The sequence below is a fragment of the Heterodontus francisci genome, chromosome 8, assembly GCF_036365525.1.
Source record: "Heterodontus francisci isolate sHetFra1 chromosome 8, sHetFra1.hap1, whole genome shotgun sequence".
Classification (NCBI taxonomy): Eukaryota; Metazoa; Chordata; class Chondrichthyes; order Heterodontiformes; family Heterodontidae; genus Heterodontus; species Heterodontus francisci.
The window spans coordinates 28,372,520-28,397,381 of NC_090378.1; the positions used below are offsets into that span (position 1 = coordinate 28,372,520).

Consider the following 24,862-nt stretch of genomic DNA (forward strand, 5'->3'; position numbering starts at 1 on the left):
AGTGTTGAATATAGTGATGTAATAGTAAGTCAATAAATTAATCTCATTTGAAACTTCTTCACAAAAATGCCCATTTGTTGTTTTGATTGAGAGTTAGATAAATTTTTAATGCCTATATCTTTCAGAAATCGTCTCACCAGCCCCGCGTGAGACAAAAATTGTAATGTGGCTCCCCGCTGCTTTATGTAAAAGGTCTTTATGCTTGACACTTGGTCCTTGACTAGTTTTGATCGCCAAATTTCACTGTCGTTAATTAGGGGAGTTGGCTTTGTTGAACAAAGCCAATTAACTCTGAAATAAAAACAAGAAATGCTGGAACCACTCAGCAGGTCTGGCAGCATCTGTGGAAAGAGAAGCAGAGTTAACGTTTCGGGTCAGTGACCCTTCATCGGAAGTTCTGCAGAAGGGTCACTGACCTGACACGTTAACTCTGCTTCTCTTTCCACAGATGCTGCCAGACCTGCTGAGTGGTTCCAGCATTTCTTGTTTTTATTTCAGATTTCGCAGTATTTTGCTTTTATTTCAATGAACTCTGAACACTGCATTCAACGTTGGCATAAGTGACGGGTGCCAGCAATTACAAACGGGTGAGCGCCCACCATCCATTCCCCCAATCCTCTCCAAACACATACCCACTCGCGCCGCCCGGCGCCCGCAGAGTAACGTCTCGACCTAACGCACGCGCCGCGTTTGAGCACGGGCCATTTCCGCTCCTGCGCACTCGGCAGCTATGCTGCTGGTGCGGAGAGCGGGGGCGGGGCCGGCGCCCGTCACATCAACGACCGCCAGTGGAAGGAAGATGGAAAATACTGGCTCTTCTGGCAAAACTATCAAATCTGCTACTCCGCACCCGCTCTCGAAGGACATGCTGGGTTTCGAGGACGACGATGATGATGATGATCTGGAGGTGTTTAGTCAGGTGAGTTCGCCCGCCCTCCGCAGCCACTTTTATGGGAGTAAGTTGTCGGTGCCGGAGCCCTTCCCAATTCAGCGCAAAAGTTTTGTGACGGCGCGGGTACCGGAGAGGGACACACGGACTGCAGGAGTGGGCCTGGGCTGCTGCCTGGAGGAGGAGCTGCCGCAATCTCCATGTGTAAACTCTCCCTACAGTTTGCTCGCAGCCTTAAAGTTGTGATTTTACATTCTCGGTTCTCCATTCCGACTGATTCTTTTTGTTTGTGTTCGTTGCAAAAAAAAAAGTCAAGTTTGGCACAGTTTGCTTTTCCACTCCTGCAGCTTTGTGAAGATCAAGGATTGGAACTTTTCCTAACTGTGGGGAGAGAGTTGATTTCAGCACTTTACAGCTTTACAGTTACCTTGGACATCATCACTTGGGGTGAATTCAAGTCCAGACTGGCTTTTCCCCGTCCCCCTCCAGCGAAAATTGTTTGATTGTTGTGGAGTAGATTTTTTTTAAAGGGAGGGCAGTCTTCTGATGAAGTACAATTGTAAACAAATCTTTCAGCATTCCCTTTAGCGGGATAAGTAGAGGTTTTTTGTTTTTGGTTGCCAGGCACGTCGAAAAAATAATCGAGTAACCTAATCTGATAGTCTGTGTTGAGAACAAGTTAAGCAAGTCAGGTCATGTACCATAAACAAATTTATAACGCATTAAAAGTACTTTCACTTTGTACTAATTTTTGAAATTATTTTAAAGTATTTTCTTATGTTGAGATAAGATACCTGACATTGCCATACTTCTGCATATGGTTCAGGTTGCTGCAAATAATTTTGCACTTCATAGCAATTCTAACTTCACTCAGGAATCACGGCACAAAGTAAATCTACCAGAAGTGATGTTGGAAGAGGTAGCTTCACATTTGCCTGTGGTATAATTCTAGTGCTATGCCAAACTTAGATGTGGATTTAAGTGTTTGGGTGGATCCTTGGCATATTTTAAACTTACCTGGCATTGATTTCATAGCCTATTTCGGTGCAGTACTATTCTATTTGTCTGTACCACTAATTTTCTGCACAGCAGCCACTCAGCTCTCCTCTCCTGCTTGCTTAACATACCAGTAAATATTTTTAATTTTCAAGCAGCTGCCTAATTCATTCTTAAAACATTAAGTATGCTTCATAATGTCTTGAGACAGTGAACTTTACATTGTTTAAAGAAACTTTTCCTAAACTCCCCGTTTATGAATATCTTAAATGTGTGCCTGTTACTGACGAGTGGGAAAAAAACTGTCACTATTTACCTTTATTATAATCCGTAAATCTGAAAATCTCTGGATTATTACTAGAGCCACATGCAAATTGGCATAGGGCAAATAAGGTTAGAGAAATGAATGCATGGCTCAAAGACTGGTGTGGTAAAAGTGGGTTCAGGATCGTGGGACACTGGCACCAGTATTGGGGAAAGTGAGGGGCTGCACCGTTGGGATGGTCTACACCTGAACCGTGCTGGGGCTGGTGTTCTAGCGGGCCGCATAACTAGGGAAGTAGAGAGTGTTTTAAACTAAATAGTGGGGGCAAGGGATCCAATTTGGGAAGATGTGGTAAATCAAAGAGTAGAAACAATGTAAGAGAAAAAGGTATCAATATGGGAAATGATCGACAGTAACAGGAAGGGATAGAGTGTACAAATTTAAGATTAAGTCAGCAGTCAAGGCTAGACATTAGAAAAATAACAAAAGGACAAAACTAAAGTCTCTGTATCTGAATGCACATAGCATTCGAAACAAAACAGATGAACTGGTTGCGCAAATTGAAATAAATAGATATGATCTGATAGCCATTACAGAAACATGACTGTAGGATAACATAGATTGGGACCTGAATATTGACGGGTACATGGCATTTAGGAAGGACAGGAAGCTAGGAAAAGGTGGAGGAGTGGCTCTGTTAATTAATGATGGTATTAGCACATTAGAGAAGGATGAACTACGTTCAGGAAACCAGAATGTAGAAGTGGTTTGGGTAGAGATGAGAAATAATAAAGGCAAGAGGTCACTCATGGGAGTGGTGTACAGACCCCCTAACAGCACGATAGGACAGAGTATAAAGGAAGAAATAATGAGAGCTTTTCAGAAAAGTACTGCAATAATTATGGGGGATTTTAATCTACATGTAGACTGGAAAAATCAGATTGGCAAAGGTAGCCTAGATGAGTTCATAGAATGTTTTCAGGATAGTTTCTTAGAACAGCATGTTTTGGAGCCACCCAGAGAGCAGGCTATACTAGACATGGTATTGTGCAACAAGACAGGATTAATTAATGACCTCATAGTGAAGCTGCCCCTAGGGACCAGAGATCATAATATGATTGAATTTTACATTCGGCTTGAGAGAGAGAAGAATGTAAATAAGGGCATTTATGAGGACATGAAAGCAGTGCTGGCCAAAATGAACTGGTAAATTAGGTTAAGGGATAGGTCAATAGAGATACAGTGGCAGACATTTAAGGTGATATTTCAGAATACACAGAATAGATACATCTATAAGAGAGAAAAATTCAAAGGGGAGGACGCACCATCTGTGGTTAACTAAAAAAGTTAAAGCTAATATCAAACTTAAAGAAAAAGTATATAATTGTGCAAAGATGGGTGACATGTCAGAAGAGTGGACAGAATATAAAAACAGCCAAGAATGACTAAGATTAATGAGGGAAAAATTAAAGTATAAGAAAAAGCCAGCTAGAAATGTAAAAACAGTAAGAGTTTCTATAGATATTTAAAAAACAAAAGTTAACAAAGTGAGCGTTGGTCCTGTAGAAAGTGAGTCTGGGGAATTAATGAGGGAAAATAAGTAGGTGGCAGATGAACTGAACAGGGATTTTGCATTGGTCTTCGCTATAGAGGATACAAGTAATATCCCGGAAATAGTTGTAAATCAGAAAATGGGAAGGAGGAACTCGAGAAAATTACAATCACCAGGGAGGGAAGTGGTACTGAGCAAATTTTTGAAGCTGCGGGCTGTCAAGTCCCTGGATCCTGATGGACTTCATCCTAGGGTCCTAAAAAGTGGCTAGTGAGATAGTTGATGCGTTGCTTTTAATTTTTCAAAATTCCTGAGATTCGGGAAGGTTCCATTAGATTGGAAAATAGTGAATGTAACTCCTTTATTCAAAAAGGGAGGGAAACAGAAAGCAGGAAACTACAGGCCAGTTAGCTTAACATCTGTCTTAGGGAAAATGTTAGCTATTATTAAAGACGTTCTAGCAGGGCATTTAGAAAAATTCAAGGTAATCAAGCAGAGTCCACATGGTTTTGTTCAAGGGAAATCATGTTTAACCAATTTATTGGAGTTCTTCTGAAGTAATGTGCTGTGGATAAAGGGGAACCGGTGGATGCACTCTACTTAGATTTTCAGAAGGCATTTGATAAGGTGCCATATCAAAGGTTATTGAAGCTCATGGTGTAGGGGGTCACATTTTGGCATGGATAGAAGATTGGCTCGCTAACAGGAAACGGTAGGCATAAATGGGTCATTTTCCCGTTAGAAAGATGTAACAAGTGGCGTGCCACAGGGATCAGTGCTGGGGCCTCGACTTTTTACAATTTATTTAAATGATTTGGATGAAGGGAGCAAAGGTATGCTTGCTAAATTTGCTGATGGCACAAAGGTAAGAAAGTAAGTTGTGAAGAGGACATGAGGCTACAAATGGATATAGATAGGTTAAATGAGTGGGCAAAGATCTGGCAAATGGAGTATAATGTGGGAAAATGAGAAGTTTTCCATTTTGGCAGGAAGAATAACAAAGAAGCATCTTATCTAAATGGTGAGAGATTGAAGATCCCTGAGATGCAGAGGGATCTTGGTGTCATAGTGCATGAATCGCAAAAGGTTAGTATGCAGGTTCAGCAAGTAATTAGGAAAGCTAATAGAACATTATCATTTATTGCGAGGGGAATTGAGCACCAAAGTAGGGAGGTTATGCTTCAGTTATACAAGGCATTGGTGAGACCACATCTAGAGTACTGTGTACTGTATTGATCTCCTTATTTAAGGAAGGAAGCAGTACAGAGAAGGTTGAGACTAAAACCTGGAATGGGTAGGTTGTCTTATGAGGAAAGGTTGGACAGGCTATGCTTGTATCCACTGAAGTTTAGGAGAGTGAGATGACTTGATCGAAACATATAAGATCCTGAGGGGTCTTGACAGGGTGGATGTGAAAAGGATGTTTCTCCTTATGGGAGAATCTAGAACTAGGGGTCCCTATTTAAAAATAAGGGGTTGCCCATTTAAGGCAGAGATGAGGAGAAATCTTTTTCTCTAAGGGTTGAGTATCTTTGGAACACTTCCTCAAAAGGCAGTGGAAGCAGAATCTGTAAATATTTTTAAGGCAGAGGTAGATAGATTGTTGAGCAAGGGGGTGAAAGGTTATCGGGGGTAGGTGGAAATATGAAGTCGAGGTTACAATCAGATCAGCCTTTGTCTTATTGAATGGCGGAGCAGGCTCGATGGGCTGAGTGGCTTACTCCTGCTCCTAATTCGTATGTTTGTATGTCCAGAGAGCATGGATGCTCCCACCTGTGCACTCTAGATATTCAGATTGTAATTAGTGGAATAAGAATCCTGCACAGCCATGTTAGCATGCTGGGTGGATGAATTGTAGTTTAAGCCATGCAGTGTAAATGAGGTGGTTCCTGGTGGAATCGATATTGCAGCTACTGTCAAACAAGTGGTTGCATTATAAATGCACCAAAAGGCTGTTAACTCTAATCTGTTTTAAAAACAAGAGCTGTGCTTTTTCAATAACAATCATAATTTGCATTTATATAGCACGTTTAACATTGTTTAACATTATATAGCACGTTTAACATTGTTGCATTATAAATGCACCAAAAGGCTGTTAACTCTAATCTGTTCTAAAAACAAGAGCTGTGCTTTTTCAATAACAATCATAATTTGCATTTATATAGCACGTTTAACATTGTAAAATTTCCCAAGATGTTTCACAGGAGCATCATCAAAGAAAATATGATACTGAGCTACATGAGATATTAGGACAGCTTGGTCAAAGTGGTAGGTGTTAAAGAGTGCCTTCAAGGAGGAGAGAGAGGTACCAAGGTTTCAGGAAGGAATTCCAGAGCTTGGGGCCCATGCAAGATGAAGGCACAGTTGTCAGTGGTGGAGAAATGAAAATTGGGATGTGCAAGAGGCCAGAATTGAAGGAGGGTTATAGGGCTGGAGGAGTTTAGAGATAGGGAGGGCAATGCCATGGGGTGGTGGGGGTGGGTGGGGGGGCGGGTGGCGCGAGGGGAGGTGGTTAGGATTTAAAAACAAGGATGAGAATTTTAAAAAGGCATGTTGCCAGACCAGGAGCCAGCCTAACTCCATGAGCACAGGGGTGAAACATGAATGGGACGTAGTGTGAGTTAGCACATGGGCAGCAGGGTTTTGGATGAGCTCAAGTTTAGAGCAAGGTGGGAGGCCAGCCAGGAAAGCATTGGAATAGTCAAATCTAAAGGTAACAAAGACATGGATGAGGGTTTCAGCAACAGATGAAGTGGTGTAGGGGTGGAGAATGGTGATGGTGGAAGTAGGTGGTCTTGGTGATGGAGAGGATCAGTTTTTTGAACGGTTTGGTTCGCTCTCGAGCAGTTTCCAGGGAGAGGAACTGTCAGTAACTCAATATCTGGTTTAGAGGAACCTCTGTGCTTTCAGTTCTGTACATTGGAACTAAGGTTTTTCAGGAAATGTTAACTGTTATATTCTTACCTTTATAAAACTTTGATTGTATATATTGTAAGTGAGATTATTTCCCATCATGATCTGTTAACCACTATTTTGTCAATGCTTGTTTATACTTTTAGTCTTTCAGTTTATTGCAGTCGGGAATAATTTGACATAATTTTGTCTCTGTTTAGAAATTCAATAGCTGAAATTGCTTTATTAGATTTGCGAGAATTCATATAGCCAACTGTTGGTGTATAGTGTCATGCTTTTGAAAATAAATTTATCTTTTTGAATGTAATCCAAAATGTTGTAGAGATATTGAAACTGTTAATTCAGTCCCAATTCTTCACAGGTCACAACATATTTTTAAAATTTACCCATTTACTGAAACAGTCAATCAGATACACTATTTTCCCCAGATAGTACGCACCAACCAGGTTTCTTTACTGAACAACAAAATTAACAATTTGTTATAAAAATAAGTTTTAACTAGAAATGAAGTAAAACAATTTCAGAGATCAAATTTTTAAAAATCCAACATTAAATTTTAAAAAGTCCCCTTTCGACCTTAACCCAATTTTAAAGTCCCTTTTTACTTTAGTCCCTTCATGCTTGCTCTCTCGCGCGCGCGCGCACACACACATGCATATATAGAATCACAGAATTGTTACAGTGCAGAAGGAGGCCATTTTACCTATCGTGCTCGCACCGGCTTTCCGAAAGAGCAATTCATTCAGTTCCATTCCCTCGCTTTCTCCCCGTAACCCTGCACATTCTTCCTTTTCATATAACAGTCTAAGTCCCTTTTGAATGCTTCAATTGAACTTGCCTCCACCACATTCTCAGGTAGTGCATTCCAGAAAAACTTTTTCCTGATACTTTTGCTTCCATTACCAAATACTTGAAATCTGTTCTCGATCCTTTCACAAGAGGGAACAATTTTTCTCTATCTACTCTGTCCAGATGCCTCATGATTTTGAATACCTCTATCAAATCACCTCTGTTTTCTATTCTCCAAGGAAAACAGTCCTAACTTCTCCAATCTATCTTCATAACTGAAGTTCCTCATCCCTGGAACCATTCTCGTGAATCTTTTCTGTACACTTTCCAGTGCCCTCTCGTCTTTCCTAAAGTGCGGTGTCCAGAACTGGACATAATACTCCAGCTGAGGCCGAACTAGTATCTTATACAAGTTCAACATAACTTCATTGCTCTTGTACTCTATGCCCATATTAATAAAGACGAGGACACTGTTTGATTTATTAACTACTCTCTCAACCTACCCTGCCACCTTCAATGACTTATGCACATATACACCCAGGTCCCTCTGCTCCTGCACCCCATTTAAAATTGTAACCTTTTATTTTATCTTGTCTTTCTATGTTCTTCCTACCAAAATGAATCACTTCACATTTCTTTGCGTTGAACTTCATCTGCCACCTGTCTGCCCATTCCGCCAACTTGTCTATGTCCTTTTGAAGTTCTACACTATCCTCACAGTTCACAATGCTTCCAAGTTTCGTATCATCTGCAAACTTTGAAATTGTGCCCTGTACACCAAGGTCTAGGTTATTAATAAATGTCAGGAAATGGCAAGGGTCCCAACACTAACCCCTGGGGAACTCCAAATATTCCTCCAGCCTGCAAAAAAGAAATCCATTAATCACTACTTTGTTTCCTGTCCCTCAGTCAATTTCATATCCCTGTTGCTACCATCCCTTATATTCCATGAGCTATAAGTTTGCTCACAAGTCTGTTGTGTGGCACTGTATCAAATGCCTTTTGAAAGTCCATGTACACAATGTTAACAGCATTGCCCTCATCAAATCTCTGTTACCTCCTGCAAAAACTCCAGCAAGTTAGTTAAACATGATTTACTTTCCTTAATTAACCTGCGCTTGTCCATGTGACTATTAATTTTGTCCCAAATTGTTTTTTCTTTAAGTTTCCCCACCACTGAAGTTAAACTGACTGGCGTGTAGTTGCTGGGTTTATCTTTACACCCTCTTATGAACAAGGGTGTAATGTTTGCAATTCTCCAGTCCTCTGGCGTCACCCGCGAGACTAAGAAAGACTGGAAAAATTATGGCCAGTGCCTCTGCGATTTCCACCCTCACTTCCCTCAATATCCATGGATGCATCTCATCTGATCCTAGTGCTTTATCCACTTTAAGTACAGACATACTGTCTAATACATCCTCTTTATAAATTTTAAACCCCTCTAGTGTCTGAAATGCCTCCTCTTCCACCATTTCCTGGGTTGCGTCTTCCTTGGTAAAGACAGATGTAAAGTATTGATTTAATACCTCAGCTATGCCCTCTGCCTCCATGTATAAATCCCCTTTCTGGTTCCAAATCGGCCCCACTTCTTTTACTACCCTTTTACTATTTATATGTCTGTAGAAAACTTTGGGATTTCCTTCAGTGCTAGCTGCCAATTGCTTTTCATGGTTTCTTTGCTTCTCTAATTTGTTTTTTCACTTCCCCTCTGGACCTTCTATATTCAGCCTGGTTCTCCATAGTATTTTCTACCTGGCATCTGTCATAAGCACTCTTTTTCTTCTTTATCTTAATCTCTACCTCTTTTGTCATCCAGGGAGCTCTTGATTTGTTTGCCCTACCTTTCCCCTTCAAGGGAACGCACCTTGACTGTGCCTGAACTATCTCTCCTTTGAAGGTAGTCCATTGTCTACCGGTTTTCCTGCCAACTTTTGACTCTAGTTTATTTGCCCCAGCTCCATTCTTACCCCATTGAAGTTGGTTTTCCCCCAGTTAATTATTCTTACTCTGGATTTCTCTTTGTCCTTTTCCATCGTCAGCTTAAACCTTATGATGCAATGATCACTGTCCCCTAAATACTCTCCTACTGATTTAGGTAGCGCAGTGGTTAGCACCGCAGCCTCACAGCTCCAGCGACCCGGGTTCGGTTCTGGATACTGCCTGTCCGGAGTTTGCAAGTTCTGCCTGCGACTACGTGGGTTTCTGCCAGATGCTCTGGTTTCCTCCCACAGCCAAAGACTTGCAGGTTGATAGGTAAATTGGCCATTGTAAATTGCCCCTAATGTAGGTAGGTGGTAGGAGAATTGATGGAAGGTGGGGATGTGGTAGGGAATATGGGATTAATGTAGGATTAGTATAAATGGGTGTTGATGGTTGGCACAGACTCGGTGGGCCGAAGGGCCTGTTTCAGTGCTGTATCTCTCTATGACTCGATGATACTTGATCCACTTGGCCCACCTCATTCTCAAGAACCAGATCCAGCAGTGCCTCCTTTCTCATTGGACTAGCAACATACTGCTGTAGAAAATTTTCCTGAACACTCTTCAGGAACTCTTGCCCCTCACTGCCCTTTACACTACTATGATCCCAGTCTATGTTTGGATAATTAAACTCCCCCATTATAACTACCCTATAATTTTTGCACCTCTGTAATTTCCTTGCAAATTTGTTCCTCCACATCCTTCCCACTAGTTGGTGGTCTACAGACGACACCAAGCAATGTAACTGCACCTTTCTTTGTTCCTTAGCTCTGGCCAAATTGATTCTATCCTCGACCCCTCTGGGACATCCTTTTTCTCCAGCACTGCAATGCTATCCTTGATCAATACTGTCACCCCTCTGCCTTTTTTCTCTTTCCTAGCTTTCTTGAACACCTTGTATCCAGGAATATTTAACACCCAGTCCTGAGCTTCTTTGAGCTAGGTCTCTGTTATAGCCACAACATCATATTTCCACATGGTAATCTGTGCCTATCCTCACCAATCTTATTAACCACACTCCGTGCATTCATATACATGCACATTAACCCTGAATCAGACTTTATTACTTTCTCCCTTACTGTGAGCCCACCTAATAGCTTACTATTCCCTACTCTAGTGCTATCTATCTACCAGTATTCTGTGCACCTTGGTATTCCTCTCTGATATTTGCTCCTGGTTCCCACATCCCTGACAAGTTGCCAATTTTGCTTCCCTTCACTCTGAGCTCCCTCTCGGGTTCTCATCCCCCCTACCAATCTAGTTTAAACCTTCCCCAATACCTGCTGAACTAAAAAAGTGAAAAAGGATTTTTAGGATCAGAGTTCTGTTACAGACACCAAAAACATACCCCAGGCAGATCACTTGCCCACCCCTGGATAAACAGCAGATGAGACAGGCTGCACCAAACTGGCACATGCAGGCAGGATCTTTAGAATTTTCCAGAATTAGTTCTCTTCAGGCGGTGTTGAAAGGTAATTTAGCAGGCCTTCTTGAAATACAGGAAACAAGACCACTCGACACAATGGATTTCAGAGTCTTTTAGGCAATTGTGAGAAAGCGAGTTGGGTTGTAGTCTTCTGTTCTTCATTGGAATTCTCTCCTTCTGTCCTTTTTTTGACACTTCAGCAGCACTTAACTTTTTTTAAAAAAAACGTTCAGCAAGAATCTGGTCTCTTCCTCCAGAAGATAAAACACACACTGACAACCAGAAAACTTCAGTTTTTCTGCCCACCCAGATGTTCTGTTACTACTGGACTTGTCCAATCAAAGGAGCACTTGTGACCTTTGTGCCCCTGTTGCCAGGGTTTCTGCTCGAAGCCTAGCCTGAGCCATGCCACAAACAGCAACACTGTTGCCAATACGGCTCCCTCAATCCTCTTGATTAAAAAAACTGATCCAACATTTATTTAGCTTAACTATAAAATCCTTTTTAAATATTTTTAACAAAAGTCACTTTCATAACAGTGCTCTAATTTTTACCCTTGTTTTTATGTTTTCTTTTAAAAAACTGGCTCAAAGAAAGCCTGTAAGTTTGAGTAAGATTTTGTATAGATATTATCTCCTATTCCCCCGATATAGCGAAGGTCTGCTCGTCTGGTTTGGTTAATTAATTCATCTTCAAAGTGTGGCTGTCATTTTAAGTAATTGTTGTTAATCTGTTAATTGTGTATCAATGGTTTGATTATATGCAGGTGGAGGGTGTTAATTGGGGTCTTATTCGAGCACTTGTAAGCAGATACATACTCAGACTGGTTAAGGGTTTTGAGTGAGGAGCTACGTGGTTGTAATCCTTTTACTCTGCACAATAAATGTGAAACTGCGTAAAGATAGACTCCAGCATTATCCTTCCATAAATGAGCTTTCTGGAGTTTAAGAATTATGTCTTTAAGAATATTTTATATTCTCAAGTAACTAATATTTCAATTAGTGGCCTTGAAATTAAAGAAGAAAATGCTGGATTGTTAAATTTTAACATTTGTCACAAGCAGGCATTTAAAATAGTAACAGAAGTGTGGTCATCTGGATTATTACCTTATTTTGCATTTAATTTGCTCAATTCTGTTGCAACACATTATTAGATGATCTTTTTTGAAATATTAGTGGTGTAACTAAGTCCCAGAAGACCAGAGACAAAGAACAATTAAGAAGTAACAATTACTGGAATCATCCTCGTGCTTATCACCTTTGCCAGTGGTATTTTTGAGCCTTAATATTTAACGAAAATGCCCCAGTGGTTTAATCTTTGAATGGCATAGGTGAATTAAAAAAAAAATGCAAAATACAATGAGCAGTTGGTGTTTTAGGATTATAATTCTTGTGTATCTGACCTTAGAAGTACAGCAGTTATTTCAGCTTTGGCCTCAATAATAATGCAAGATTGAGTTTTTGTTTTATTTGTTCGTGGGATGTGAGTGTTGCTAGCAAGGCCAGCATTTATTGGCCATCCCTAATTGTCCTTGAGAGGGTGGTGATGAGCTGCCGCCTTGAACCACGGCAGTCCATGTGGTACAGCCAGTGTTAGTGTTCCAGGATTTTTACCTAGTGACAGTGAATGAGCGGTGATATAGTTCCAGGTCAGGATGGTGTGTAACTTGGAGGGCAGCTTGTAGGTGTTGGTGTTCCCATGCATCTGCTGCCCTTGTCCTTCTAGGTGGTAGAGGTCTCTGGTTTGAAAGGTGATGTCTAAGAGGCTTGGTGGGTTGCTGCAGTGCATCTTATCGATGGTACACACTGCTGCCACTGTGCGTCGGTGGTGGATGGAGTGCCAGTCAAACAGGCTGCTTTTCAAGCTTCTTGAGTGTTGTAGTTTCTGGACTAGTGTAAGCTATTTTTATGGTGTGTCCGTAGTAAATAATTTGCATTTATATCGTATCTTTTGTATCCTCCTGACATACCAAAGTGCTTCACAGCCACTGAATTAGTTTTAACATGTAGTTATGCTATTTAGGCAAATATGACAACCAGTTTGAGCACAAGATTCCACAAACAGCTATGAGATAACTGAGCAGCTATCTTGTTACGGTTGGTTGAGTGATAAATGCTCATTGCAGTGAAAACCCCCTTATTCTTATAGTGCCTTTGGAATCCACCTGAGCAGACAGCTCAAGTCTTAGTTTAACTCTCATCCAGACAATTCCAACATTGCAGCACTCCCCAGTTTTTGCTGAAGTGTTAGTCAAAATTAAATGTTCAAGTTCTAGAGTGGGGCTTAACCTATGACCTTCTGATTCATGGGTGAGAAAGTTAGCACTAAGCCAAGCTGACACTTAAAGATAGAGAACAAGAATCAGCAATATGAATAAAACAGACAGGCAAGGGAAATATTCCTCCAACTCAATGTGCTGCCCACTTCTTGGTCCTACTCCAACATTTTGCAATACTTGATCCATTAAGTCCCTGCTCCAATTGCTTCTGGCTGTTTAGTCTGTATAAAATATTTAAATTTTGGTCTGGGTGATTATTTTTCTTTAAAAAATGTATATTGATTTTCTACTTTTGAGCAGGCACAGCTTCTCCTACCTTCCACCCTCCCCCACCATGTGATTCCAGTTTCTCCCTCAACCCTGCTAGAAACTTTCAAAAGAATCTGAACAATTGGACTCTTCTTGTTTCTGATCATCCTCCCCTTGCTGCTCTGCTTGCTCCAAAATTTACAAAGTTGAGCCTCAGCTAGAGTGGAATGTGTAGAGCTGGCACAGATGTGAATCCTAGCAAACTAGCAGTTTGTTTCTTTATCTCATTCAGCTGCCAATGTTTGTATGTTTTAGTGTTGCTCCCACTGTTTCTCATTTTAAGTATAGTTCTGCTGCTTTTTACCTCACATCTGGTGCAATTTTGTTTTAAAGTACAACTCTGCTGTCTCTTTCAAGTATTGTTCGCAGTGTTTCTGTTTTATTTAATCTATTTTCCACTTTTTTAAATATATGTAACTCTCATCTGTAGTTGTATTTTTCACTCAAGTTCTGTATGTTTATTTTTTTAAATATACTACACGGAGGACATTTAGCCAATTGTGCCTTTGCTGATACTTTGAAGGAGGTATCCAGCCCTGCTCTTTCCTTGCAGCCTTAAAAAAAAAATTTGTGCTGCTGCTGGTTTTGTACTTGTAAAAGTCCACATTCCTTTAAACTCTTAAAAATTTCTATTTTCTTTCTCTTTACTGCTCAAACTTCACCCACTAACTACTTCCATACTCAACGCCACCAATTTCCCTGGAACTTCTAGCTTCTCAATCCTTTCACCACTACCTGCCAGTGTACTTTTGCCTTCACTGCAGCCTCTTACCCACCATGCTATCAGCAATCTTTCCAAGGCCACACTGTTTCCTTCCTTTTTCTTGCAAATTGTTTCAATATCTCCCAGCTCTTCAAAAAGAATCAGTAACCCTCCAGGGTTGCCTTGGAGTCTTCAGGATTGAAGATTAATCTTAACACTGCTGTGAACAACCTAGAAGGAAAATCATAAGTTTGTTTTAAATTGTTTGAATACTTTAACATTAGTTATAAAAAAAAAGATGGGGAAGAAAGGCTGTTTAACTAGGTGGGGCAAGTGGAAGTGGGAAGTCATGTGGTTAAACCTCCACGTCTAACCATAGTTGACAACCCAGTCTTCGGGCCACACCTCCCATTTTGCACCACCCATCATCATGCTTTCATCTTCACATTTTGATTTTGAATCAGCAGAGAAGTGAAAAGCCGACGAGCTGTCAAAGAGGAGTGAATATTGGCAGCTTTGAAGAGATAGATGGTGCAGTGTTTTTAAAAATTGGCCTATATTAGCATATAAATAAAACTGGAGCAATATTTTCCTTTCACCAAAGTTGCAAATGTAACTGCACTATTTAAGAAAGGAGGAAGAGAGAAAACTGGAAACTACGGACCTGTTAGCCTGACATGAGTAATAGGGAAAATTCTAGAATCCATCATAAAGGATGTGATAACTGGTCATTTAGAAAATAATGGTAGGATTGGCAGCGTCAACATGAATTTATGGAAGGGAAATCATGTTTGACAAACCTGTTGGAGTTTTTTGAGGATGTAACTAGCAGAATAGATGAGGGGGAGCCAGTGGATGTGGTGTATTTGGATTTTCAGAAGACTTTCGATAAGGTCCCACACAAGTAAGCAAAATTAGAGCACATGGGATTGGGGGTATGGCATGGATTGAGAATTGGTTAACGGACAGAAAACAGAGTAGGAATAAACGGGTCATTCTCAGGTTGGCAGGCCGTGACTAGTGGGGTACCATAAGGATCAGTGCTTGGGCCCCAGCTATTCACAATCTATATCAATGTTTGGGATGTGGGGACCAAATGTAATAATTTCCAGTTTGCTGATGATCCAAAACTGGGTGAGGATATGAGTTGTGAGGGGGATGCAAAGAGGCTGCAAAGGGATTTGGAGAGGTTAAGTGAGTGGCCAAGAACATGGCAGACGGAATATATTGTGAAAAAATGTGAAGTTATCCACAATGGTAAGAAAAACAGAAATGCAGAGTATTTCTTAAATGATGAGAAATTGGGAAGTGTTGATGTCCAAGGGACCTGGGTGTTCTTGTTCATAGGTCACTGAAGTAAAATGTAGCTGGTCTGATTAGTAAGTTTGCGGACAACACAAAGGTTGGTGGAGTTGCGGATAATGATGAGGATTGTCAGAGGATACAGATCGGTTGGAGACTTGGGCGGAGAAATGGCAGATGGAGTTTAATCCGGACAAATGTGAGGTAATGCATTTTGGAAGGTCTAATGCAGGTGGGAGGTATACAGTAAATGGCAGAATCCTTAGGAGTATTGACAGGCAGAGAGATCTGGGCGTACAGGTCCACAGGTCACAAAGTGGCAACGCAGGTGGATAAGTTAGTCAAGAAGGCATACGGCATGCTTGCCTTCATCGGTCGGGGCATAGAGTATAAAAATTGGCAAGTCATGTTGCAGCTGTACAGAACCTTAGTTAGGCCACACTTAGAATATTGCGTGCAATTCTGGTCGCCACACTACCAGAAGGACGTGGAGGCTTTGGAGAGGGTACAGAGGAGGTTTACCAGGATGTTGCCTGGTCTGGAGGGCATTAGCTATGAGGAGAGGTTGGAAAAACTCGGATTGTTTTAACTGGAACGTTGGAGGTGGAGGGGCGACATGATGGAGGTTTACAAAGTTATGAGCGGCATGGACAGAGTGGATAGTCAGAAGCTTTTTCCCGGGGTGGAGGAGTCAGTTACTTGGGGACATAGGTTTAAGGTGCGAGGGGCAAAGTTTAGAGGGGATGTGCGAGGCAAGTTTTTTACACAGAGGGTGGTGAGTGCCTGGAACATGCTGCCAGGGGAGGTGGTGGAAGCAGATACGATAGCGATGTTTAAGAGACATCTTGACAAATATATGAATAGGAAGGGAATAGAGGGATATGGGCCCCGGAAGTGCAGAAGGTGTTAGTTTCGGCAGGCATCAAGATCGGCGCAGGCTTGGAGGGCCGAATGGCCTGTTCCTGTGCTGTACTGTTCTTTGTTGTTCTTTGAAAGCCAACATGCAGGTGCAGCAAGCAATTAGGAAGGCAAATGGTAAGTTGGCCTTTATTGCAAGAGGATTTGAGTATGGGATTAAAGAAGTCCTGCTGCAATTGTACAGAACTTTGGTGAGACAGCAGTTTTGGTATCCTTACCTACGGAAGGATATATTTGCCACCGAGGGAGTGTAATGAAGGTTCACCAGACTGATTCCTGGGATGGCGGGATTGTCCTGTGAGGAGAGATTGAGGAGACTGGGCCTGTATTCTCTAGAGTTTAGAAGAATGAAAGGTGATCTCATTGAAGCATACAAAATTTTTACAGGGTTCAACAGGGTTGATGCAGGAAGGATGTTTCCCCTGGTTTGGGGGGTGGGGTTGGTGTCTAGAACCAGAGGACGCAGTCTCAGAATATGAGGGAGGCCATTTAAGACTGAGGTGAAGAGGAATTTCTTCATTCAGGGGATGGTGAATCTTTGGAATTCTCTGCCCCAGAGGGCTGTGGAGGCTCAGTCATTTGAGTATGCTCATGGCAGGGATCGATAGATTTCTAGATAGTGAAGATATCAAGGGATGTGGGAAGAGTGGAGGAAAATGGCATTGAGGGAGAAGATCAGCCATAATCTGATTGAATGGTGGAGCAGGCTTGAGGGGCCTGATGGCCTCCTCCTGCTCCTATTTCTTATGTTCCTACAGGTGACAGAGAAAAAAACATGGCAATCAGTGCTGGCCAATTTGCCACACCACCAATGGTAGAAAGTGTGAATGGTAGGCATTCCAGTGTTACCTTTTCAAATTAATGAGAAGTGCCTTTTACTGCAAGGCATTACCAAATGTGTGATAGAGGAAACAAGAATTTTAACATGGAAAGCAATCAGTTAATCTCTTGCCTAATATAAAAGCAAAATACTGCAGATGCTGGAAATCTGAAATAAAAACAGACCATGCTGGAAATACTCAACAGATCAGACAGTTTTTCATGTGCTTTTGGACAGCTGCTCATTACTCTACCATTAATGCTGTCTCTGGATGAATGCTTTGTCTTTCACCACAAGCATTAACACTCTCTTCACCCTTGTCCCATGAAATGTTATTTAAACTCTCCTGCCTTCTGCCCTGTCACACCTTCCCTTTTGTTCTGTTCTCCCGCCAACCTCCCCCCTCCCCCCTCCCCCGCTTGCTTGCTTAAAACCTAATTCTTTTTTAACTGTTGCCAGTTTTGATGAATGATCACAGACCTGAAATGTTAACTCTGCTTCTCTCTCCACAGATGCTGCCTAACCTGCTGAGTTAATCTCTTGTGATATTGTTGTGTCAAGTCCAGTTGTAGTTTAAGTGAAGCAGCATCAGAAATCGGGGGTAATAGAACCAGAGCATGCAGACATAATTCATAATTTTAAATTCATACATTTTGTTCTTATTTTGAGAATTCCTTTTTAAGTTCCTATCTTCTTTGGCCTCCTTGTCTCGAGAGACAATGGGTAAGTGCCTGGAGCTGGTCAGCGGTTTGTGAAGCAGCGCCTGGAGTGGCTATAAAGGCCAATTCTAGAGTGACAGACTCTTCCACAGGTGCTGCAGATAAAATTGATTGTCGGGGCTGTTACACAGTTGGCTCTCTCCTTGTGCTTCTGTCTTTTTTCCTGCCGACAGCTAAGTCTCTTCGACTCGCCACTCTTTAGCCCCGCCTTTATGGCTGTCTGCCAGCTCAGGCGATCACTGGCAACTGACTCCCACGACTTGTGGTCAATGTCACAGGACTTCATGTCGTGTTTGCAGACGTCTTTAAAGCGGAGACATGGACGGCCGGTGGGTCTGATACCAGTGACGAGCTCAATGTACAATGTGTCCTTGGGGATCCTGCCATCTTCCATCTGGCTCACATGGCCAAGCCATCTCAAGCGCTGCTGGCTCAGTAGGGTGTATATGCTGGGAATGTTGGCCGCCTTGACTTCTGCGTTGGAGATACGGTCCTGCCACCTGATGCCAACGATTCTCCGGAGGCAGCGAAGATGGAATGAATTGAGACGTCGCTCTTGGCTGACATACATTGTCCAGGCCTCGCTGCCATAGAGCAAGGTACTGAAGACACAGGCTTGATATACTTGGACGTTTGTGTTCCACATCAGTGCGCCATTTTCCCACATCCTCTTGGCCAGTATGGACATAGCAGCGGACGCCTTTTCCATGCGCTTGTTGATTTCTGCATTGAGAGACAGGTTACTGGTGATAGTTGAACCTAGGTAGGTGAACTCTTGAACCACTTCCAGAGCGTGGTCGCCGATATTGATGGATGAAGCATTTCTGACGTCCTGTCCCATGATCGTTTTCTTGAGGCTGATGGTTAGGCCACTTTCATTGCAGGCAGCCGCAATCCCGTCGATGAGTCTCTGCAAATGCTCTTCTGTGTGGGATATTAATGCAGCATCGTCAGCAAAGAGGAGTTCCCTGATGAGGACCTTCCGTACTTTGTTCAACCTTGCCCGTCTTAGAGCGAAGCCCAATCTGCCATCTGATCTTGTGTGGAGGAAAATTCCTCAAGACTTGAATGCATGTGACAGCAGCAGTGAAAAGAAGATCCCAAACAGTGTAGGTGCGAGAACACAGCCCTGTTTCACGCCACTCAGGAGAGGAAAGGGGTCTGATGAGGCACTGCTATGCTGAATTGAGCCTTTCATATTGTCATGGAATGAGGTGGTGATACTTAGTAGCTTTGGTGGACATCCAATCTTTGCTAGTAGTCTGAAGAGACCACTTCTGCTGTCTAGGTGAAAGGCGTTGGTGAGATCAATGAAAGCAACGTAGAGGGGCGTCTGATGTTCACGGCATTTCTCCTGTAGCTGGTGAAGGGAGAACAGCATGTCATTGGTGGATCTCTCTGCTCAAAAGCCACACTGTGCCTCAAGGTAGATATGCTCAGCCAGCTTCTGGAGCCTGTTTAAAAAGACGAGCCAATACTTTCCCCACTATGCTGAGCAGGGAAATTCCACGGTGGTTGTTGCAGTCACAGCAGTCACCCTTGTTCTTATAGAGGGTGATGATATTGGCATCGTGCATGTCGTGTGGTACTGCTCCCTCATCCCAGCCCAGGCAAAGCAGTTCATGGAGTGCTGAGAATATAGCAGGCCTGGCACTCTTGGTTATTTCAGGGGTAATGCCGACCTTCCCAGGGGCTTTTTCACTGGCTAGAGAATCAATGGCATCACTGAGTTCCGATTTTGTTGGCTGTTCGTCCAGCTTATCCATGACTGGCAGAGACTGGGCTGCATTGAGGGCGGTCTCAGTGACAACATTTTCCCTGGAGTGCAGTTCTCGGTAGTGCTCCACCCAGCGGTCCATTTGCTTGCGATCGCGTCCCCTGATTTAGACTTGAGGGGGGCGATCTTCCTGATGGTTGGCCCAAAATCTCACTTAATGTCATCATACATTCCTCTGATGTTTCTGACGTCGGAGGCCGGCTGAATACGACTGCAGAGATGTTGCCAGTAGTCATTTGCACAGCGCCTGGCTGTTCTTTGTGCAGCGCTTCTGGCTACTTTTAAGTGCTACGGATGTAAATTTGCTGTGGGCTTTCTTGTAGTTCAACAGTGCAGTGCGCTTAGCAGCTATGACAGGTTCCAGCTCTTCGAAGTGAGATTGAAACCAGTCTGCATTCTGCTTCTCACATTTGCCATAGGTGGTCATTGCTGAGTCATAGATGGCGTCTCTGATGTGGGCCCACTTGGTCTCTGTATCCCCTGTCGGAGTGTTTTGAAGGGCTTTTTCAAGTGAATTTAGAAACTTATGTAATAGCTGTGCATAAGCAATTCTGTTAGTGTTGATGCTTGGGCGGCCCTTCTGCTTGGAGTGATGTAGCTTCTTTGGTTTGACTCTAACTTTGTTGCACACCAGGGAGTGGTCGGTGTTGCATCCTCACTGTGGAACCTGCATGTGATTTGGACACTGTTTATAGAGGCTCGCCTTGTGATGATGCCGTCTGGCTGGTGCCAACGACGTGATCTTGGGTGCCTCCATGAAACCTGGTGACAGGGTTCCTATATCTCACTGTAATTACACTGTCCTGCCAGTGATGGCACTGCAGTGCCTACACAGGGCGATGGGTTTAATTACAACTTGACAAAGTTATAAAGTTTCTATTCCAAAACTGGACGCAGGAAAACGTAATGGCAAACGCTGACAGGAATTGCACACTGCATTTTCCTAGTTAGGCTTCCATGACATTGCACAGTAAGTCAGAATACGATTACTGTTAATAACTGTGATGGGCCCCCCATTTTACTTTTATTTTTAGTTATTTTTTTCTTTTTCCTTTTTTTAATATATATTTTGTGTTTATTTTATTTCATCTTAGTTTGTTCAGTTTGCTTACCCACTGTTTTTTTCATGTTTGTACTAGCGGCTGTTCAATTTTCAGTCCGTTAACACCCTTTCTGTATTAATGCTTTGTCTTTCAACACACCATTAACATATCTTTGCTCCATGACCTTCTGGTCAGCTATTCTGTGACCTTGTCCTATCTACACCACCTCCTTTGTTATCTCTTGCCCCACCCCTACTTTACTTGCTTATAACCTTTTACATTTCTATTATTTGCCAGTTCTGAAGAAGGGTCACTGACCTGAAACGTTAACTCTGCTTCTCTCTCCACAGATGCTGCCAGACCTGCTGAGTATTTCCAGCATTTCTTGTTCTTATTTACGATTATTGTTATCTGTCTTTGTTGTCCTTGTGTTACTACTTCACTCTGTCACTGCTTCTGTCTTTGACTTTCTCTTCAACTTTTATCCCCTTAACTCTGCTGCTTTCTCTGCCTTTTTCTTTTTTTCTGGTTGGGAGATGGTGGGTTGTGTGGTGAGGAAAGGAGCCACCAAAACCTGCAGGCTATATTTAGGCTGGGACATGCTTTCAAAATGAGGGCGTCAGCCGCTCTTTTGCCCTCCCCTCATCATTTGTGCTTTACCCCACCGTCTTGCTCCAATCATGTCCTCTACCTATTCATTTTCCTTCTATCCTTTCCACTTCCTTGCTGCATTTACTATCCAAACCTTTGCCTTTTCAACTATCTACTTAATCTCCAATCACTGTTGCTTTACCTTTATTCACTTCACCCTTAATCCTCCAACCATCCTTCCCCTACACTTCACTAATTCACCTTAAAGGTAAGAAATCATAGGACTCTTCATGTTTCTCTTCCCTTCCTCCCCCACTCTCCCTTTGTATCAGTTTCCCTTGAGATGCTCTCTTTGCTTTCGAAATTCAATTGTTTTAAGAAAATAAGTCAATTTAGAATGAGGAAAGAAAATGGTTTATTTTTATGCCTAGTCCTGTCTAGTGAAAACCACTTGTCCAAAAGTTCAGAAAACATTTCCAAGCACACACTCCTCAAAGGAACTTTTTTATTCTTGTATTCCAAGTTTTCTAACAGTACTGTGCTAAGTTTTTCAGGTAGTGTTATATTTGTTTTAGCATGACAATTACTGTATTGTGATTATGGAGAATTGCTCCACAAATGAGAAGCTGACAATTGACAACGTTGCTCATTTTGAAATCAGATTTTACATTCTCTCTAGCACGCACAACAGAATATGGCAGCAGGACTTTGCTACCCCTCCTCTGCCACTTCATGGAACCAGCGGCCTCACATTTCTTTCCTTATTACATGAATCAATAATTAAGAGACTTTGGTTTTCATGAGATGGCTATAATGCCCTTTTCACTAAATGAGGCCTCTAATTATGCTAAATTTTAGCCACAATGCACTGCAGGAAATATGCTCTCTTTCTCTGTATATTTCTTTGATATTTCACAGGGGAAATTAAAGCTGCTTTCACAAAACAGACAGCAAATATGGAACAAATCAGTTCAACATTATTTAAGCCAACATCTCATCGTATTTAAAAAGATTTCAGTTCAATTCCCTGACATCATTATGTGTGTTATGCTTAGTGCCTTTTAATTTTTACTTTTTCTAGCCCAAGTTATGACATGCCAATTATTTTTCATTTCTGCTAATGATTCTTAATCAAATTCCATGCAATTCTGTTGAGCTATTATGACAGTTATCTCTCAATACTGAAAGTGAGCCTTTCTGGATTAAATATGTAATCCAGATGTGAGTCAGAAGGATGAATAAATTATTTGTCTGTTATCTGTTATTGTAGGTTAAGAATGGAAGACTGCTATTTGCTTTTAATTCTTTGAAACCATTTGAAGTAGATTTAGGAACTTCTCTTTTAAAAGTGGGTGTTTTTAAGCACCTTCATAGACTTATCCCTTTACTCTGCAATTTTCTTCAGCTGTAAAAACCTCTCCGTCCTCTCCTAAGCTCTCCAGTCCTCTGACTCTGGCCTTTTGCGCACCTACTTCACCCTGCTGTTGGCAGCCGTCCTTTCAGTTATCTAGGCTCAACTCTCTTGAATTTCTTCCTTAAACCTCCACCTTGGTATTTCCCTTTTTTCCTTTGAAACCCTCCTTTAAAACTCATCTCTTTCACCCAGTATTGCTCAGAGTCGCTGGATAATGATCTTTATGAGGCACCCTATTTTTTTCCCATCCCCATAACCTGGGGTACTGAACAATTGTTGATTCTCAACTACTGCCTGAACTGAGATTAACTACAGTCGTGTTTGTTTATTTGAAACTCCCCTAATTACAAGTCACATTTTAACACAACCAATTCTTTGTTTTTTTTTACCTCATATGCTTCCAATTGTGAGACATTTGTATTAGTGTAATTTCATTTTTTGCAATTCCCGATAATATGCGACTGGTGCACAGAAATCCCACTTTAGCAAGATTTATCTGCTTAGAACCTCTCAATCTCATTGAGTTTGGTCAATGTGGCTTAAGAACCAGTTTTACCTGGTATCCACCTCTGTATTAGCGTTGTGTGGCAGGAATGAATGTCGAATTTCCAGGTGGCTCAAAAAAATGCTGTGACTTGAGACTGTGCATGCAGTGGATATTTTGATTAGTTTGAAGGAATTACATGTTCAAAAGATAGTCGGAAAGAATCTTATCATTTCTAAATCTATCATTTTAGAATTCTGAAATGAAAAGCAACATCTTGAAGGACTGGGAAATAAATTAGAACCATATATGATCTCATTTATATGATTAAAAGTTAGATAGCAGACTACATTCAATTTCTTTGCACCACTACCTCAGGCCAGAAAATAAGAAAATTGCTAGCTGAGTCTAGGAAGATTCCATGACTATGTTGAAGTGCTGCTTAGGTAACTTACTCATAAAGGAGCTCAAAGTCTTGATTTTTTTGAAAGCTAAAGCTAATGAGCTGTGTCTGCTTGTGTTTACTCCGGGTGCTCCGGTTTCCTCCCACAAGCCAAAAGACTTGCAGGTTGGTAGGTAAATTGACCATTATAAATTTCCCCTAGTATAGGTAGGTGGTAGGGAAATAATAGGGACAGGTGGGGATGTGGTAGAAATATGGGATTAGTGTAGGATTAGTATAAATGGGTGGTTGATGGTCGGCACAGACTCGGTGGGCTGAAGGGCCTGTTTCAGTGCTGTATCTCCATTAAAAAAAAACTGAGGAAAGCTTCAAAGCATCAACTGGGTTCCTGTGCTGCTGGAAAATGAGACGTAACCTTGCATACAAAGGTGTTTGGTGAATAAGTAGTCAAGTTGAATAGGTTGATTAAAGGATTCCCAGTGGCTTGAGTGAGGCAGCATTCATTCTTTCACTTTCAATTAATCATGACCTTGACATCTGCAGAGAGATGACTAATACAGAAATTGTCTTTGGTGAAACAGAGCCACAGCGGGTATAAATGAAGATGTGCCAGAGCTGAAAATTCCCCCAGTTAAATGGATTCTGTACTCGGCATTTTGTGTTGATGCATTGTTAAAAGATAGTGAAGCACTTCAATTTTGTGCCCTGGAAGGGGAAAGTGTGGAGGTTGGATGACTTCACCACCAAAGAAAATCGCAGTTTTTTTTTGCAGCATAAAAGAAATTTCAGGAGATGAAAATTTTCTTTAATTTTTAATATGTTACAATGTTAAAAGTAAACAGTGTAACAGTTTTTTGCTGTTTAGAATAAACTCTGAGCATTTAAAAAAAATAAAATGTTGATACTGTGTTCACTCTTGTAAGATGTATGAAATTTAGGTAAATAATGGTTATACACAAGACCAGCTTTGACTTTTGTTGCTTCATGCTTTATTAAAAGTTTCTATTTTATCATAATTTGAGAGTTCTGACAGTTTGCAATTAAGCAGGTTCCACTGTAATTCAACATAGGCTGGGGAAAAGACCTGGAACTCGCATTAAGACATTTAGACAACTAAAGATATTGATGTAATAAAAGCAAAATACTGCAGATGCTGGAAGTCTGAAATAAAAACTAGAAATACTCAGCAGGTCTGGCAGCATCTGTGGAGAGAGAAGCAGACTTAATGTTTCAGGTCAGTGAAGGCCAGTTCTGATGAAGGGCCACTGACCTGAAACATTAAGTCTGCTTCT

General features: G+C 41.7%; 1 protein-coding gene across 2 annotated transcripts in view; it reads left to right on the plus strand.

Annotated features, from left to right (window-relative positions):
• Nucleotides 1-727: 727 nt before the first annotated feature.
• Nucleotides 728-24,862, plus strand: part of snx7 (sorting nexin 7) — a 99,062-nt gene continuing 74,927 nt past the window's right edge. Inside the window, exon 1 of one of the 2 annotated variants that reach the window (XM_068036865.1) lies at nt 728-919. In XM_068036865.1, the coding sequence (XP_067892966.1) occupies nt 731-919 (189 nt within the window). In that variant the 5' untranslated portion in view covers nt 728-730. The remainder of the gene's footprint in view (nt 920-24,862) is intronic. The other variant, XM_068036864.1, reaches the window with a different exon arrangement.